The 18,532-nt window shown below is 38.4% G+C and overlaps 1 protein-coding gene across 1 annotated transcript in view; it reads left to right on the top strand.

The window, feature by feature from the left end:
- The window catches only part of CNTNAP2 (contactin associated protein 2), a gene marked incomplete at its 5' end in the record, with an annotated part of 1,159,740 nt that overhangs the window by 936,186 nt on the left and 205,022 nt on the right, over positions 1-18,532 (top strand). Inside the window, one exon of the mRNA XM_082045698.1 lies at positions 8,545-8,701. Coding sequence (XP_081901824.1) covers positions 8,545-8,701 — 157 coding nt within the window. The remainder of the gene's footprint in view (positions 1-8,544; positions 8,702-18,532) is intronic.

Here is an 18,532-nt window from a genome sequence, read left to right as displayed (position 1 = left end):
CGCTCCTCATATGGCTTCCCCTCCAAACCCTTCACCAACTTCATATGTTACAAGTATGACATAATTCTGAATATCTTAAAAGGGAAAAATAAATGCCACTTTCTAAGTATTGTTGCATTAAAATGCCTTGGCCATTAATTGAGACATCATATAGTATAAATTCTTTTATTAACAAGCAGACTGAGCACTTACATATTTAAGGGTTCTGTTTTTGAGCAGACTTTAAATCTTAAATTTTCACACAGTTCACCCAACTTTTGCAAATAAATATTACTGTCAAATAGACCAAGCACATCAGTAAACTTGTAAAGAAAATGAATGTTCCAGGCTAGTAACAGTAAAAGAAAAAACAAATATTGGATATTAGCACCAGCTAAAACAGACACAAGTATATATAGATTTAAAGTTATCATCAAAAAATAACTAGAGTTTCAGGTCGTATTTCCATTAAACTCACAAGCAGCTATAAATCAGGTAGTCCTAGTTTCCTGAAGTGGGTAAGGGTTCTTTTTCATTGTTTTCCTGTTGTTGTTTTGGTTTTGAATCTCTGTTTTCTACCCCAGGTTTGCCATGTATTCAAATGCACCATTTGTGTTGTTGTGAGCATTTACCTAATCTAACTCTTAGTCATTAGTAAAATGATGACCACTGATGCAACCTCTTTTCATAAATACTAAGTACTCTTATACCTGCTGTCACGAAATATTACACGGAGGCACCCCGAGGTTAATTTAAGGGACAACAGAGTCCACAACAACTTTTATTAAACCAGTGAGAAACAGGGTTTTAGCACTCCACAAGTGACTTAAATACAGGTTCGGATATCAGTTGAGGAAATAATTTGAAGGGGCAGCAACTAATACAACAGGCGGTCCACAGTGTGCATGCACGTGGCTGCACCAAAACAATGCCGGAGCCGGCCCTGGGTCCCGGAGAAGCACGCACTTGCCAAACACGGTGCAGGATTATTTTTTAAAAGAGATGCACGTACTCGTAGTGAGTACGGGAAGTGGGCACTCGCGATTCCGCGAGGGTAAATTTATAATACACTCGCAATTGTGCGAGGAAATAATTTACTTACACGTGCCAGTGTGCACGGAATCCTACACGTGCTTATGTGGAAGCACGGGAGGAAAATACACTCGCGGTTGTGCGAGGGGCTCTCAGCGGCCACTCGTGACTGTGCGAGGATTAATTTAAAGTACCCGTGCAAATGTGCATGGGAAATACATGTGCAAATGTGCACGGAAAGTATAAATATGCTCGCAATCCTGCGAGAAGTTTTACTTACACACGTGGCGGCAGGGCAAGTGGAGTCTCCATCCCGGGGAGCTGGGGGGGGCCCGTGGCTCCCGGCGGCAGTGGCCAAGCTCGTGCTCCGAGGGACCCGCACAATGGGCGGAGTCACCGACGAGAGTCCCGTTTTTATACTGGCTGATCAGATCTGACTTGTAGGCATTCTAGAAGCTTCTCTGCACCCCCACACTGGAGTGGGTGCCCCTGAAGCCTCCAAATATCCCCCACACTGGCCGCAGGCACCCAGCGGCTCAGTGGCGCCTCGGCACTCCCTTCTCCTAATGGCCCTGGCCAGGGTGCTCTGGGGCCAAACAAAAGAAGCTGTTAGCCTCAAGTACCAGAGAAAGAGGGAAATGCGCCCACTCCTTCCAAACTGAAGGGGAGGAAGGGGAAAGAGGGGGGTTGCATTCCACCACACCTGCAAAGAAAAATGATTTATCAGTTAACAAAACGGCAGTAACATAAGAATTTACTTCACTTAAAAATGTCACATTACATTCATGTGTATATATTGCACAACACGATACAGAACAAGAAGTATTACTGAAAAAATGTAAAATCAAGAAAATATTAATTACAAGAAAAACAATCTCAATACTATCACGTATAGCTATTGTATATAAATTATCCTTTAGAAACTTCACCTAGGAAGTCACTTTCTGCACATGTATTTTCATTGAAATCTGGAAATGTGACCCGCCAGCAATATTATTCTCTCAGCTCTGTTCTCTCACTTTCAAAGAATTCAGCCTTCCAGGTGATCAATTAAACTAACGAATCTTGCTCACAATCCGCCTGGGGTGCAAGCAGGAGCAGAATCTGCTCCGCAGTTGAGCATCTTCAGGTAGGAGTTTCTGCGGTTGCCACGGAACTCTGCAGCAGCTGCATGTTCAATCTAGGTGAGTGCTTCTGTGACACAAGTCAGGGCAGCAAACCTGCAGAGTGTCTAATCAGCTTCACATAGGTGCTAAGCATATACATAATGATAAATTTGAGCAAAATAAAGTCAGTACGACATGAACTAGGTCAGCAAAGCCCACCCAGCATTGACACCATTGACTTCAAGAATCCTAAATTGGAACATGTGGATGTACTTAATGCATGAATGACATCTAACCGCATTTCCTTATTTTTTCCAAATACTAAGTTTTCAAAAGCTGAGGTAAATGGCTCACAATGTTCATAAAAATGATTTGACCTGAGTGGAACAGATACTGCTGATGGCGTAAGGAGAAAAGATGGCAATAAGAAACAAGGTGAAAGCTGTGAAGTGCACAGCCATATTAGCATGCTGAACTTTTCAAATGGTGACAAAATTATTCTTTCAGTGCTTCTTCAATGCAATATCAGATAGAATTTGTGCACAGACTGTAATGAACAACAACCTAAAATCAAGTTACCCTTGTGGGAGGCTAAAGATACTGTATGTTATAGAGTAGCTTAATGCAAAATGCATTTAAAAAAATGTATTTCATTCAAAAACCCAGAAATATTATACCTGCCTTTCTACATATGCAGATTGACTTTTTTTTAAGTTCTGTCTTTAATTTCATCATCATATATTATCCCTGGGAAATAGCCTTCATGTCTGCCTGTGATTAATTTAGGCTTCCAAAATTGTAGTACATTTTTGAAAGATATCTTTGGGCCTATTCTGCCAATAACAAGAACTGGATAATTAATTCAACCTGTGTTGTTTTAATCTGTTCAATTAACAAGGAATTGAAGTAGAGAACAAAATAATATTTTCTGAAAATAATAATTATACACATAGTGTGCTTGTCATTGACATTCCCTAGTATTTATTAAGGAATCAGTAATATTAATGGATAACTAAAATGTTTCCATTAAAACAAAAAAGTTCAGTGCAAAGCTATCCAGTCGGGTAAATTATCACCTAATTGAGTATAGTCATTAAGGTTAGTCAGGTCCTCAGTGAGTAGTTTTCACTGGTCTTGTTTTTCAGAGGTTCTGAGCCATTGGCTTCAGTTGGAAAGGGTTCCTAGCCTTTCTTTTTAAACCATACACTGAAATTATAAGAACCAGATAGAGGTCAGGAAAATTTCCTGGCAAGCAGAAGCAGGATAATCCTTATCCAGAGCAAGTTGTAGCTTGCTTTGATTCACTGCAAGAGGCTGCAGATGCAGATTTTTTTTATTCCGGTAGGTTCAGAAAGGAATTAGGCAAATCCATGGGTAGTGGATCTATAAACAGACACTCAGCAGGAATAGGCAGAAATATACACTCTTTAATGCAGTGAATGGGTGTGGAAGGAGTGCAAAGATAATCAACCACAAGTAACAGCCAAGCTCAGAACTTTTCTCTAAACACGGCCTCTGATTGCTCTATCAGGCACAGAAATCTGGGCTAGACAGGCCGTGTTCTTAGTAGTGCTGCCAGTAATAAATTCTGTTTCTATTCTTCCTAAAATAAACTGCTAGGAAAGAGCTGGGACAGAGAGTCAAAGGAAGAGCCTAAGATAGTCACCGCTGTTTCTCCCTTGTTTCCTGAAGCTGGAAAAGGTGCATAAGAGTAATCGCTGGAGTGGAGAACAGCCTCCTCCCTTTCAGCAGAAGCAACACACTCCCGGTCTTCCTTCAGTAGCCATGGGAGTCAGCCAGGCTTTGCAGATCCTTGTTGCAAAATGTGCTGCCTTTTAATGAAGGATGAAGATACTGGAGGAAAATTTGCTACACAGAGATCATGAATGAAAGGGAAGCATTTAGCTTCTCCAGGTAGTTTACAAGTAATAAATACAGTCATCAGCCCTCTGAGGGCTATAGTGTGAATAGAGGCTACTGAATACAAAGCACCATGGAGCATCTGTCCAATTAATTGAGTTCCCTGATCTGAGTTCTCTCAGTATTGCAGCTTCAATTGCCGGTACTGACCAACTTTAAAACAACAGCCCTAAAATGTTGAAAGTAATGCCATTTTTGTTAATCAGTTTCATTTAAAAATAATAAAACCAATTGGTTTTATTAAACACTTGGTAGAATATAAAGTGTGCTTTCAAAAGTTATACAGTTTGAGACTGTTCGGCTATGTTAGAAATAAATATACTATTGACTGCTAAGAGTTCTATTCATACTACATTAACTTTGGTTTGGTATGTTTTTTATTGAATGAAATGGTTCACACAATGATACATTTATGAGATGAAAAAGTAATTGCTTTTTTATGACACTCAAAGATCTGTGAGAATACAAAGAAGTTCCTTACTCCTTTACATTTTTCTGAATATTCTGTAGAAGGGGAGCACTTCTTGATAGAAAGCACTGATGACCAGATTGTTTACATCCTTTGATTTAATAACCGCAGATCCAGACTAACATTGTACGTGAATTTAAATGAGAACTCATATTTTGCATTAATTTTAATTAAAGTCCAACAGTGCAAAGCCGTCGCAACAACTGTATTGCATGTAAATGTTATAGACTTCTTTGTGTATGAGAGATTGATCTGAATCATTAAAAATATGGTTTGAGTCTGATGTTCTGTCCATACTCCTGTATCCACATGCCCCCTTAAAATAAGATCAGCCATTTTGCCCATAGAAGACTGTTCTGTTAATTTGTCTGTAAGTTTAATGAACCTCCTAAAAGCTGGATATCTTTGTTTGTTTTCTTGGTATCCACATCTTACCCTGATACCATCATTACTTTTCTGCCAAGTAACTGAGTAATAAGCACACAACACCTTGGAAGTGGCTTCTTTTCAAGAAGGGAAGTGAAAAGGCATCCTGGTCATAACCTAGTACACGTAAACACTTCCTACAGAAGCGCTCGAAGGAGACCTTCTTTGTGCCCAAAGAGCAGTTCTGCATCAAGACTTTATTCTAAATGAAATCCCAAAGCAGGCAGAGGCTATCTCTCCTGCTCCTTCTTCTCATGGTGCTAGTTGCCAACAAAAGCTGGGGAGAAAAAAATAGTCAGTTAATGACAATAACAACAAAGCTATCCCATGACTCAAAATTTGTTCCTATAGTAAGGAAAGATAACTTCAAAAACAGAAGAAATATCTTCTGGTGTTGTCATCACAATATACTTGACAACTTTTCCATATACTCTTTCCCTCCACTGTTTTTTCTCCTTAAACATAATTTATATACTTTTAATGCCATAAGACCAATAGTACTCATATTTTAGCAGAATAATAATGCATGATAAAATAGTTTTATGTTTACAATTATATCTGTTAATGATCAGTCTTCATGTTGGAGTGCACTATTACTTCTACTTGGATTTGCCCTTTCCAACAGCTTCCAAAGCAGAAAAAATAAGCAAGGGCCTCTGAAGCTGAAAGATTCACATCCTCTAAAGGAGACTATAGAGTTATAAAACAGGGTGATATGTTAGAGGAAAAGAGTGATCTTATTTCCAAATATTTTTTTACCTGCATGATACATCCTTCTCCCCTCTAACCTTCCTTTTCTATTGTTCTTTTAGTCTTTCCAGTGCAAGGTTTTACAGTTTGTTATGCCCAGTCATAGCAGTGTCTGCAATATATCTGCGTAGCATTCCTGATTCGGAGTTTATGAACTCTAGACAAAATTCTGCTCTTCTTTTTCTTGGCTGACATGAAGCAGAATGGCCACAAAGGGCTGTTCTCACTTGGCTGGCACAGAGCATATGAGACCAGTGTCTTTCCAACTTTCTCTTTTATTAAGGAGCCTCTTGTGTGGATCACTGTGGTGCAGGATAGTCTGGTCTGAAGCTTATCCTGTTCCAGTACATGGGTTTATGTCCTAATGGAAAATCTGCCCCACTGCATGGTAACCAGCTAATGAGAGCTGCCTGAGTGCCCGTCTGCTGCAAGCCCTAGCACAACATGCTGGGCGATTACAGAGCATTGGTGGTATCCACAAGGGCAGTGCTGGAATTACTGGTTGTGAGGATGACTAGCTGAATATGTGCTGAATGCAAACCCTCTAAAATCAGGCCTTCCATCCTTGACCTTTCTGGAAATTTAATCATGAATGTTAGTGTCTTCCTGAATCCATTTGTGTTCCCAAGCCTGCAGATAGGTCTTCAGAATGAAGAAGCACACATCCAAACAGGGTTTTGTATGCACAGACTGAAAACAATAGATGTGAAAAATGGCTCTGTCTGCACTATAATAGAATACATTCTGGGTTTAAAACTGTATGTCATTTGTCATTTAAATTAGTTAAAACATGCCCTATTTGTGTCTGTCATTGTGGTCTGTGACATCCATTGCTGTAGTCTGTAACTCTGCTGTCGCTTTCGTCTGCTTTAATAATTTCTACCCATTTCTGAATTTTTAATCCACTCTTTGACAATTTTAAGTAATTTCTGTTCTTCTAGTTTTCTAATTAGCAGTTTTGCTTCCTGGTGAAGTGCTTGCTGACTGAATCATGCAATCCTTCTCTTGACAGGAAGGATGTAAATGAAGATAATTTTGACTAAGTCAAAACTACTGCATTTCCACTATGGCATAAAAACTAACTTCAAATATGAGACGGAAAAAATGCAGTAGGAGCTTCAAATACCATTAATTCTCTCATTCACTGTGGAAAGATAATATTTACCCTTACATGCTTAAAAAATAATCTTTTGGAAGCCAGGGCTATGTATTCTTATATGTGATAGATCGTATTGTGGATTGCAAATGCTGCTGCAGCATTCACATGGCATGCTCTTCTAACTCACAGCACTTAATTTAATGATAAGCAAGTCAGAGAAGCTAAAATGACCAATTTACTGTCTAGAATTAAATCACACTATTGTCATACCCATTGCATTAGCACCAGAGTTGAATGGTCGTTCTGTGGAGCATAGTAACATCTAAAAAAACCTTCAGCCACCACAAATTTTTCACATTACTGTATTTTCAATAGTTTTATATTATGTTTAACAATTCTAAAGCACTGAACAGAGCAAGTGTTTTCAGAGAGCTGTGTCTTTTTGATTTTTGGTGTTTTTTTCAACATGCCAGCAGATAATTGGTTGCTCTTTCCATCTCTGGAATTTAATTTTCTTTAGAGTTCTGTGTGCATTACTTTCAACATATGTCTGAGATAAGTAGATTTATAGTCTAGATGATAAAATCTAATTGTGAAATGGCTATTTTTAGGATTATGGATGTAGATTTTTGTAGCTGTATGAGTGAGATGCACAAACAGAAAATTATGAAAATTAGGATATCTGTTATGTAGGATTTTGCTTGTGAAATTTATTAGTAAGTGAATTTCATGCAAGTATCCTTGTTTGATTTAATGAGAAAATACCAGCAGGAGTATAGATGAGGGAAAAAAAGCGTTGTAGAAAAACATGTTTATCATGTTTTCTAAATGTGAAAAATGTCAATCATGTTTTCTAAATGTGAAAAATCACTAAGATAAGTACATTGAAATTGATTGAGTTATTCACATGGGTATGAAGTTAAGCCCATATTTAAGTGTCTTGCTGAACTGGGGAAATAAAAAGAAACTTTTCAGTAAGGACATTTTTTTTTAAATTGGAAATTAAACAAGGTCAGTTTGGTTTGGGCTTTTTTTGCACAGAAGTGGCCTAGTTAGTCCAAAACATTAGAAATAAACTTAGGCAAGTGTATGAAAATATCAAGGTACAGACCCAATGCCAAGGAATATGATTATATCGAAGTTCAGATCACCTTTTCTCAAGTATTAAATAAAAACAATACATTTTTAAAAAATAGTTAAAATGCTTTTGGACTTTGATAATATCTCTTTTTGCTTTGTTTTGGACCAGCTGGAGAGAGCATGATGAACATGTTTGTGTTCCAGTGAAGACAGATTAATCATCAATCAAAAGCCGTTACTTTAAAAATAAATAAATAAATAAAGGGGAGAAAATGAATGCATCTTTCTGTGCAGCATTTGTGGTCAAATATTGAATAATCCATCTGATAGGTAACTATATGAATTCAGAATTAATTGAAAATAATTATGGAAGCTGCCCACGTATTTTCATTCTATAAACTGAGAAAAATTAAAAAGCTCAACAAAGAGCATAGAAGATAAAAAATAATTAATTTCAATCATTATAAATTGCATGAACATAGAAATGAAAATGTGTTTTGTTTACCTGGCAAGGTCCTTTGAATTGCTCAATAATAATGAGTGAATTTGTTTGCCAGAAATGCAGAATGGCTTTCTAGTCATGTCTTCTTAATGTCTGCATATTAAACATCTGAGCCCAGTTGATGCATTATGGAGCTCTACCTCTTTGATGCATCATAACCTTGCATTTTCATTCCTTGCAGAAGGGAATCCATATACCTGGTGGGTTGGAAAAGCCAATGAGAAGCACTACTATTGGGGCGGATCGGGACCTGGCATTCAAAAATGTGCCTGCGGCATCGAACGCAACTGTACTGATCCCAAGTACTACTGCAACTGTGATGCTGATTATAAGCAATGGTGAGTGGTTTACAAGAAGGCAGGGTGAGAATGACCAGAATCTCATAGCGTTTACAACTTCTGCCATTATGCTTAATGTTTTTTATTTACATATTTCCTTTCTTACCAAAGAATGAAGGCAAAACATATATTTGTGATCCATCCTACTGCAAAGTATCTACTCATCTCTTAATTTCTGTTTTATTCACTGTATCTGTGACTGTCAAATGTAAGGAGTGTATTTACATTTCCAAGTCAACTGAGCTGTAGAAAAGAATGTTGAAGTTGCAAAATCAAATTCTAATAAGAGAGGCCAGCATTCTGGCTGCCCATGCAACTTTGTCTCCATTTAGTTATATTGCAAAACAGTATTTAATTTTATCTCTACAACTTCATTTTTTTTTCCCAGAGTTTCTCCTTTTTGGAGTACTATTGCTGCATTTGCTTGTAGAATGTGAGAGATATTAATTCAAATCACTCATCTATAATAGTGATTCCAACCCTCATTATCCGTCTTTCATGAGAAAAATGTGTTAAGAACTTGACTTAAAGAGTGTTATGGAATTAGGCTCTGAATTTCAGAGGAAGCTATTGCACTTTTCATGGGAGAATCAAATATTCATTGGCCTGTTGGTTGAGAATACAAGCCTACAACTCATTTGGGATGAGACAGTGAGAATTGGTTCTAGTTTCTTCTCTAATAAATAGTTATTGATTCATCCCAGGTTGAACAATTTTAACAGAGGGACTGAGGAAATCTACCCCAGAGTATTTTACAGCCTGGTAATAGGGGCAGTTTACTGTGAGGTAATTGATGTGGGTTTAAGCCCCTTCAGGCACAAAAGAGAATTAAACCTGCATCTCTGTTATTCCCCATAAACACTCTAACAATGAACCTACTGCATAAAGCTCATCATCATATTTTATGATACCCTCTCTGTGGTCTTAGAACATTCTGTTTGTAAGCTTTAACCATTTGTCTCTCTCTTGTCATGGCAGGCAGCATCATATATTACATTATGCAACATTCTGTGACCAGTTGGAACCATACTTTTATGAACACTTTTCCTATTAATAGCCACATGTTGGTAATTGAATCAGTACTGGCTCACAAACCATTTTCTTTTAATTGAGAAATGCATACAACTATTAACAAATACATAGCTACAGAACTTTAATGGTATGTCAGGGATTTGGAAGGAAGAAGAAAAAATAAAGTAGGGAAAAGCACAGAATCACGGGATCACAAAATACTTGAGGTTGGAAGGAACCTCAGAGGTCATCTAGTCCAAACCACCTGCCCAAGCAGGACCACCTAGAGCTGGTGGCCCAGGAACAAACAGCTTTTGAATATCTCCAAGAAGGAAGTCTCTGCATCTTCCATGGGCAACCTGTGCCAGTCCTCAGTCACCCTCATAGCAAAAAGTGTTTCCTGATGTTCAGAGGGAACCTCCTGTGTTTCAGTTTGTGTGCACTGACTGTTGTCCTGGCACTAGGCACCATGGAAGAGAGCCAAGCTCTGTCCTCTTTGCACCCTCCCTTCAGGGGTTTATACAAATTGATGAAATTTTCCTGACCATTCTCTCTCCAAGGCTGAACAGTCCCAGCTCTCTCACCTTCTCTTCACAGGAGAGATTCTCCAGTCTCTTAATCATCTTAGTGGCTCTTTGCTATACTCTCTCCATTATGTCCCTATCACTCTTGTACTGGGGACCTGTCCCATCCCACCAGGTGGGATGAGGGATGAGTTAACTCTGAACGCGACGTGCGCCCTGTCTCACCAGGTGAGATCAGGTGTGAGTTAACTCTGGGTATTTCTGCGCAGTAGTACAAAGTATATGACAGAATCATTCCAGAGGTCCAATTCAGTTATGGATTTACTGAAAGCACTTGGTGGAACGCAAATTACAACAATTAGTGACTTGGCAAAAGTATGTTATTATATTACAAAACTTAACAAGGCTTTAGCATCAGAACTTAAAATGATGTTACCTTTATATGTTCAAGAAGAAGAAAAAGAGAGAGAGAGAGAGAAGGAAAACTAAGATATCAGAGAAAGAGTGAGAGAGAGAGAGAACGTGTGTAAGATATCACCACTCCACAGGTTGATCGGTCCCTCAATGTCCTCAGAAGGGGAGTGGACATGTTAAAGATTTCAGTACACGCACCACTACCTCATGTCACGCGTGAGGTCGTTTTATAACCCAGGTCATTTACATGTGAGATAGGAGAAGGCAGTTCACCTCCTCCCTCTGTTCACTCTTCATGGTAATTAGGAAGACTGTTCTGGAAATGGGTCTGGGGTCTTCAAACTAGGGGGAAGTTCACAGTACTGACCAGAAGTGAGTTGTTTTGTCCATCAGGGGTAGCTGTTTGTTGGTGGTTTCTTCTGGGAATTGGTTGTCCGACAGATCCATCTCTATCATCCCAATTAGGCCATGAGGTCTTCACAGCAACACTGTTAATTGCCTCTGTCTTAAAAATATATGTTTCATTTCACAAAACCTTGGGAAAGAAAAGACAAGGTGTCTGCCTCCACAGTCATCTACCTTTTCCACCCAGAGTATCAAAAACTAGATGTTTAAACCATAGCATCATTCTTTGTTTTAATTGGGATGTAGGGAGTGCTTCAAGGTTGTCACAGGAGCACAGAACTGGACACAGTAATCCAGGTGTGGCCTCACTAATGCTGAGTAGAAGAGAAGGATCACCTCTCTTGACCTACTGGCAATACTTTGCTTAATACAGCCCATAATACCAGTAGCTGTCTTGGCCACAAGGGCACATCAGTGGTTCATGTTCAACTTAGCATCCACTAGGACTCCCAGGGCCTTTTCTGCCAAGTTGCTTCCCAGCTGCGTGGTCCCCAGCATGTACTGGTGAATGATGTTGTTTTTCCCCAGGTGCAAGACTTTACACTTTTCCTTGTTGAACTTCATGATGTTGCTATGAGCCCATTTCTCTAGTCTGTCAATCCTGCTGGATGGCAGCACGACCCTCTGTCATATCAACCACTCCTCCTGGTTTCATGTAATCCGCAAGAATGAAATGTGAAAAATACAAAATTAGATTAATAAATCTTTCCAGACCCTGCAAAAACGATAGATTGGGATGTGGGAAATCAGACATTGCAACCCTAAGCTTTGACATGCTTAGGATAGTATACTGTCAGCTATGATATGGGGAGAACTCTAGAACCCCACAGAGACAGAGAAGTCAATATTAGCAACAGAGGAGTCAGACATGGTGCCAAACTCCAGAGCTGGAATTATATAGAGAGTGAAGAATGTATGTTGGAGGACTCTGACTCAAACATAGGCACTAGAGCAGTGTGGCAGGAGGGAGGTAGGTTTGGTTCTGTGACAAAATGGTAACAATAAAGGAAGATATTGTGATAATAATTAGGATAATGGCAGAATTAGGAGCACTTACGGTTTTCATTGCTTGAGGCACTGGATGCGCATCCATGAATAATAGTTTCTGTACCATGCGATGACTGTTTTCTTCTACACCAAGGGAAGTGCATGGGGGAAATAACATTGACTTTTGATCTCTTCTTGTAGCTTCTCTAAGAGTCACAGATGATAATTTAATGAGCAGCATTGACTCAATAATCTTTTTCTCTAACCTCTATGCCCCCTATGGTCCTGTTTCACTCAGTGGGGTGAAGGCAGAGTTAACTTTTGAGTACTCTGTGAGGTAACCGCGAGTAACGACAATTACTCAAGAGGTTAAATTAAATCATTTATTTACTAAAAACTCAGTGGAATTACAGTGAGTAGTGGCTTGGCAAAAGTTTGTAACTATATAACAAAATTTATCAAGACTTCAACGACAAAATTGATAATGATATTACCCTTACCTTCCAAGAATAAAGTTAGAGAGAAAAAGAGAGAAAAGAGAGATTGATTAAGAGGTAACATTTCACCACTCCAAAGTTCAGTCGATCCAGCAACAATGTCTGTAATTCTCCGAGTGGTGAGCACAATGATTTCTGTAGTTCTCAATATGATGGGTGTGATGAAATGTCGTAGTAGTGTCCCGAGTGAGAAATGAGTCAGTGGTCCAGAAGTGCCCAGAAGTGAGCTGGTTGGTCTTCTAGGGTTAGCTGGTGATTCTTTATTTCCCCTAGCTGGTCACTGATTGCTGAATGGCCCTGCTTTTGTTCCAGCCCAATTAATGAGGACTCAAAGAAGAGATATCCTAAATAAGGCCTTGGTTCTGCAAAGAACAGGTAGGCCTCAAGGCAGAGACGCCATTAATGCCTTTGTCTCAAAGACTGATGCCTTCATTTTTCCAATAATAGGTAGGCCTCAAGGAAGAGATACATCCTGCCTCCACAGCACTTTCTCCCTCACAGAGGTTGCAAAACCAGCTGTTTAAGGCATAACAAGGTGCATACCATGTCCATCACACCTATATACACTGAGATATATGAAATCTACTAATATATAGATTAATGTAATTATTAGACTTTTAAAAATCTAAAATAGGAATACTACTGGACTAGATATACAACTATTTCGTTAGAACTTCAAACAAGAAGACATTTATACTATATTTCTCTGAATATGTATTGGGGGTTTCTAGGAAGACTATTGTATATTATAGAACAATTTATGAAAAATAGTTATACAACTGGATATTATGTTTTAATATGTGGTATATGTAAACTGCCAGAAGAAGTGAAAAGCCTCTTTATAGGTTTTAAAGACTTTTTTTGCAAGATTTGTTTTTGCAGTTTAATTTTGGCACAATCTAGCCCTTTCCAAAGCCATACCTTTTGGGTTTTGGAATTATTTTGAGGAGTCCTATTTAGGAGATTTCTCTAGACAGGTTGATTGATATCTGAAAAGCAAGTGAGCTCCAGGGGAGACGAGATCTCACTGACTACATGTCTCAGGGGCAGAATGTTAACCAGGGCCTACAGCACATCCACACTCAAGTCTGGTGACAGCAAAACAGCTCCTGGTTTGAACCATAGTCTCTGCCACAGCTCTTGTGTAGAATTGCCATTAGTGGGTGGATATAGCCAGTGGCAGCAATGGGAGCCTGGAAAGGGCAGGGCCCATTGAGAGGCTCAAAGAGGAATCTAGTCGCTGTGAAAGCATGTATCCATCACATCCATTCAAACCTTGCTTTTACCTATACAACTTTACATATTCCAAGTATTGCATAAACTATAGTGTATCTTCTTATCCTTAGAGGTAAAAAAAGCGTTAGCTTAGGAATATTGGGAGCATTACTTTGGTGCAGAGGGGAGCAGGATGCAAGGATTCACATGCTGGGAGCACTGCATTTGGTTGTGGTATGCCCACAAAGATTTTCTGCTCCTGCCCAGACAATGAGGAAACTATTATATGTGATTATTGGGGTGGGGTTGGGGGAAGAAGGCAGTATCTAGAGCAAAAACTGTTTTAGGGAAGGTGAAGTAAAATGGGAAAATAAGTCTGCTTAGTGGACATTGTGAGAATGTAAGGTGAAGAAGAAGAGGGAAGTTCAGCGAGAAGATTCAGATTTTGAAGTGCAGGGCACTGTCATTAAAGGAGATTGGGGAGCCACTGAGAAATGGCTCAGACTGAATCAAAATGATGTAGTGTAAATAGAATATTGTCTCAATTTTTTATTGTATAAGTTAGAAATTGTGTTAGAAATTAAGAAGGAAATTGCAGTTTGGTGAACCATCTTGTAGTGAAGGCAGCAGAGTGCTCCCCTTGAGAACTGGATTATAACTCTGCCTATGGAACCACATTCCTGCAGGATGCTGGCCAAGTTTCATAAGCCATTTCTTCACAGAGCAGTCATTAATTGTTTGATCCTAATTTTCTGAGTACCAAACTGGGAACCCAGAGGTCCAGTTTGTGGAAATAGTAAACATTCACAGCTGCAACTGGAATAAGTGATCACTCTCTCTGAATGTGTCTAATGCTGTCCTCTAAAACAAAAAATATGTGCCTGTAGGCATCTCAGATTGAACACTAAAAATATAAAAATGTGCTTTTAACCTTACGTCTTTCAGCCTTAACGTCCAATCTGTGGAAGGAGGATGATGCCAGCTGCTCACCTCACAGAGGTATTGCAAAGATAGGTAGATTTATGAAGCAATAATATGCTGTCGTAATGAGCACTGAAGAAAATCCAATGAGGAAATGCAGTCTTTACAGAAAGAGTTGAAATACACATGAAATATAAAATGGGTGCCACGTATTAAAGCATGAGAGTAAATTAGGATAGTGAGCAGTGTTTTGTTAAATGAGTATTGTCTGCCTCCTGTACTAGAACCCTCTGGAAAAAATAATAGTGACCAATCAAAGACTGTGTCATGGTACAGAGGATAAATTAAATGTCTTTAAGCAACCTCAGATATTTGTTTTAAATAAATTTTGTGATTGTGTTGATATTTTTTTACCAGACATATGAGTAATTTTTTATAAGTACAGAACTAGCTTTGTTAATTATGGATTCCATTATCATGTAATCTTTTTCAGGGACTAGCTTACACCATAGACTTTTCATATAACTTAAATCTGGATGGTTTTTGTATTAATGCTTTGTAAAAGTTTGCTAAGCGCCTTTATACCCCATCCCTCTGAATAAAATAGGAAAGAGCATTCTGTAAGTTTTATAGCTGTTTGTGTGCACACTTAATTCATTGATTATCAACCCTGGATGGTAAATAGGCCAACTGATAGATACTGGCAGGGAATATGAGATACGAATATTTGCTCACTTCATCTAAAATAGAACCTGATTCTTGAGAAAAGCACACATTGTTGCTGCAGTGTAAATATTAAGCAATTAATTTTGTCTTGATAAAGATTTATGGACAGATATAAAACAAAACAAAACACACAAAAAACCCGACACGTGGTGGGAAGAGCTTCACCCAGAGCAATCCTACCAGAGAAATCCAAAGTGGACCTTCGTCCAAGATTTGTGTCCAGAATGAAATAAATAGAGAGGTAAATGAATTCAATTATTTAAAAAAAAAAGGTTAATTTTGCTTGCTAACAATGATCGTTTATTAAAGAGTGTGTGATCTGCATTCAAAGATTGCCTCAAGCTTGGGCAAATAAACTCCACTGATGCTGCAGTTATTAGTAGCAAGATATTCTCTAGATCACTGTTAAACAAAATCTTCTTCAAATTAATAATTTTAGGGGAAAGTATAAGGGTTTTTTAATAAAGATCAGTATTTTATTTTAATAAAACCAGTATTATTAGTAGTACCACGTACACAGTTCCTTAAAAAATAGCTGGCATTTTAGAGATAGACAAACTGTACCGATTAAGTATCAAATGTAAAAATCTACAAACAGATTTTGATTTCTACTTTTCTTTGACTCTAAAGTCAGTTAAACACTCATATTGGAACCACAGACTGCTTGCTTCTCTAGTATATGAGAAGAGATGATACGATACTATGCATGGATTACTGGGAAAAGGTGACATAAGAAGCTTTTTCTTTTAGCACTTCCTGATGAGGATGCACTTCAGGTTACAAAGAAGGGCACAGACTTCACCGCTGACTATTGATGTGACTCCTGATCTTTCAAGAACTATTTAGTGGCCCTAAAAATGATCAAAATGGATTAAGGAGAATTTGAACATAACAGGGGTTTGGACAAATGGAGGAACTGAGCAATGAAAATAGAAGGAGGGAGCCTCATTTTCTTGTTTATCCTCTCTCACAGTTTGGAAATCAAAGTTTCTTTCTTCAGAGCCTACAAAATTATTTTATTTTTGTGAGGTGTTAGCCAGAACGCTCCGTAGAATACGTCACCCTTTCCCTTCACAAGATTTCTCCTACAATGGCAGTTCAGGAGAAAGTTTTAGGTCACAGGAAAATACTCTTAAACAGGGCTCAGATTGACTTGAGTTGTTGGAGTAACAGGAATAGGGATGTACGTTGAAATGCCAGCACATGGCTGCAGCAATGGCAGGTAGGTCATTTGTAGCCAGATTTAACAGGATATTTAAGGCTCCTGAAGCTACTGGCAGGCACCAAGGCTTAACTATAGTACGTACTAATTCCTACTGAAATCGTTGCTATTTCGGTTCCTGACTCCCTTAGGCACTTTTGAAAATCCATCTGTCCTTTAACATTGTGTGCTCGCTGATGCAGAGAACTGGCTCGTTATGTGACACTGGCTGCTCCTATCCTTCATTAGAGACTGCTAGCAACAAAAAAAAACCAACCAACCAAACAAACAAAAAAACACCACTGAACTGAGAACTTAGCATTGGCTCTAATTGGTTATGTTTTGATTAAATTTGCATCCATTCGTAACATTATGTAGAGAAATCTTAAAGAAGTAAAAGGGACCAAATATGAATATAGCTAAAAGAACCTGAAGGACTACAGTAGTTGCAGTGAGGAATATGCATGTTCCTAAACATCCAATATATAGATATGAAAAATTTCCAGTTTAACCAGACAGATTGACCACCTACAGAAATAAGTATTCACATAATGTAGCCATATGCTTAAGCAGTACCTGGCAAAACAGACATTTTTGCTAAAATACAGAGGCCTGTATTTAACAAGAAAATGTACTGGTTTGTGTTACATGAAACCAGAAAACAAAACAAAAAAAAGAAGATAAAATTGTCTAGTAAGGTTTGTGATGTTCTGCTGTTTTGCCTGGTGTCTGATAAAGACGATGAGCCTCAATTTCCTAGAAACTCCTAGAAATTGAGTAATTTTTCTAGAATTAGGCCACATCACTTTGAGAACTATAATTCAACATTTTTGCAGAGCTTAAAAGCCACCTTTGAAATGACAGTAATTAGTGATTGTGGTTTATGTTGTAACTGTGTGCAGTAATTACATTCGTTCACCATATAAAAGCTGAAATATCAACACTTATTTTTTAGTTATGCTTAAGGAATAAACTAGTTTTGTGGACAAAGGCAGAGGAGCTTAGCTGACATCTTGCATTACTTCCTCTGATGGTTTTTCTTGTACTCTTACAAATCCAGACGGCCTTTCTAAGTTTTTAGGGTTACTTTTTAAGAGTTCCCCTGTACATTGACATTGGCACCTAGCCAATAACTCCTGTCAGTCAAAATTTAGCACTATGACAATATGTAATGGCATAGAATAAAAATCTGCATAAAGAGGAGCACTAAAGACAGAAAGTCAAGCATTCAAACCTTAGGAAAAGTTAGATTAAATATAGCTGGTAGTACTTTTTTTTCTGAATGATTGATAGATTTGGGCTGAAACTTGCAGCAGTAGAAAAGCAGATATCCAGAAGCCAGGAAGGACATTCCTACTAGTTATAGTTTTGTCATTAAAACTACTCTAGTAGGGAAAAGGGTCAAGTGGCTGTCTGTTACACAGGCTTCTACCTCATCTGCATTTCTCAGCTCTGGTCATCAGTTGTAACTGGTGTACAATATTGAAACAGAGTTTGCATGCCAGAAACTGTGGAATCTTCCCATTAAGTGATTTCTGTTCTCTCTTTTTTTTTTGTAACTTCTTCTATATTTTCTTTTATAGAAACTATATATACCTTATGCTTGTCCATTATGCATTTGTCTTTTCTGCTTCTCCCGCAAGAGAAGCCCGAATGTTTTCATTACTGATAACAGACTAAGAGATACCACCATAGGACTCTGGCTGCAGACCAGGACTCTATTAGACATGATTGTTGCTATTTTTGCTATTTTTTTCCTCAGTGTTTATGCTATCATAAATATGTGCATAAGACTAATGTGAGTGATTTAGAAGTTGAGTTGGGGGCAGATGAAGTGCACAGCATCTCTTGCACAGTAAGTGTTGACGCTACTGGTTTTCTGTAGACTGAAGGACAAGTACCTGCTGCCCTGGAGTTATCCCTGATGTTC

The sequence above is a fragment of the Streptopelia decaocto genome, assembly GCF_964273445.1.
Source record: "Streptopelia decaocto genome assembly, chromosome: 2".
Lineage (NCBI taxonomy): Eukaryota > Metazoa > Chordata > Aves > Columbiformes > Columbidae > Streptopelia > Streptopelia decaocto.
This window is presented reverse-complemented; position numbering and strand designations above follow the sequence as displayed.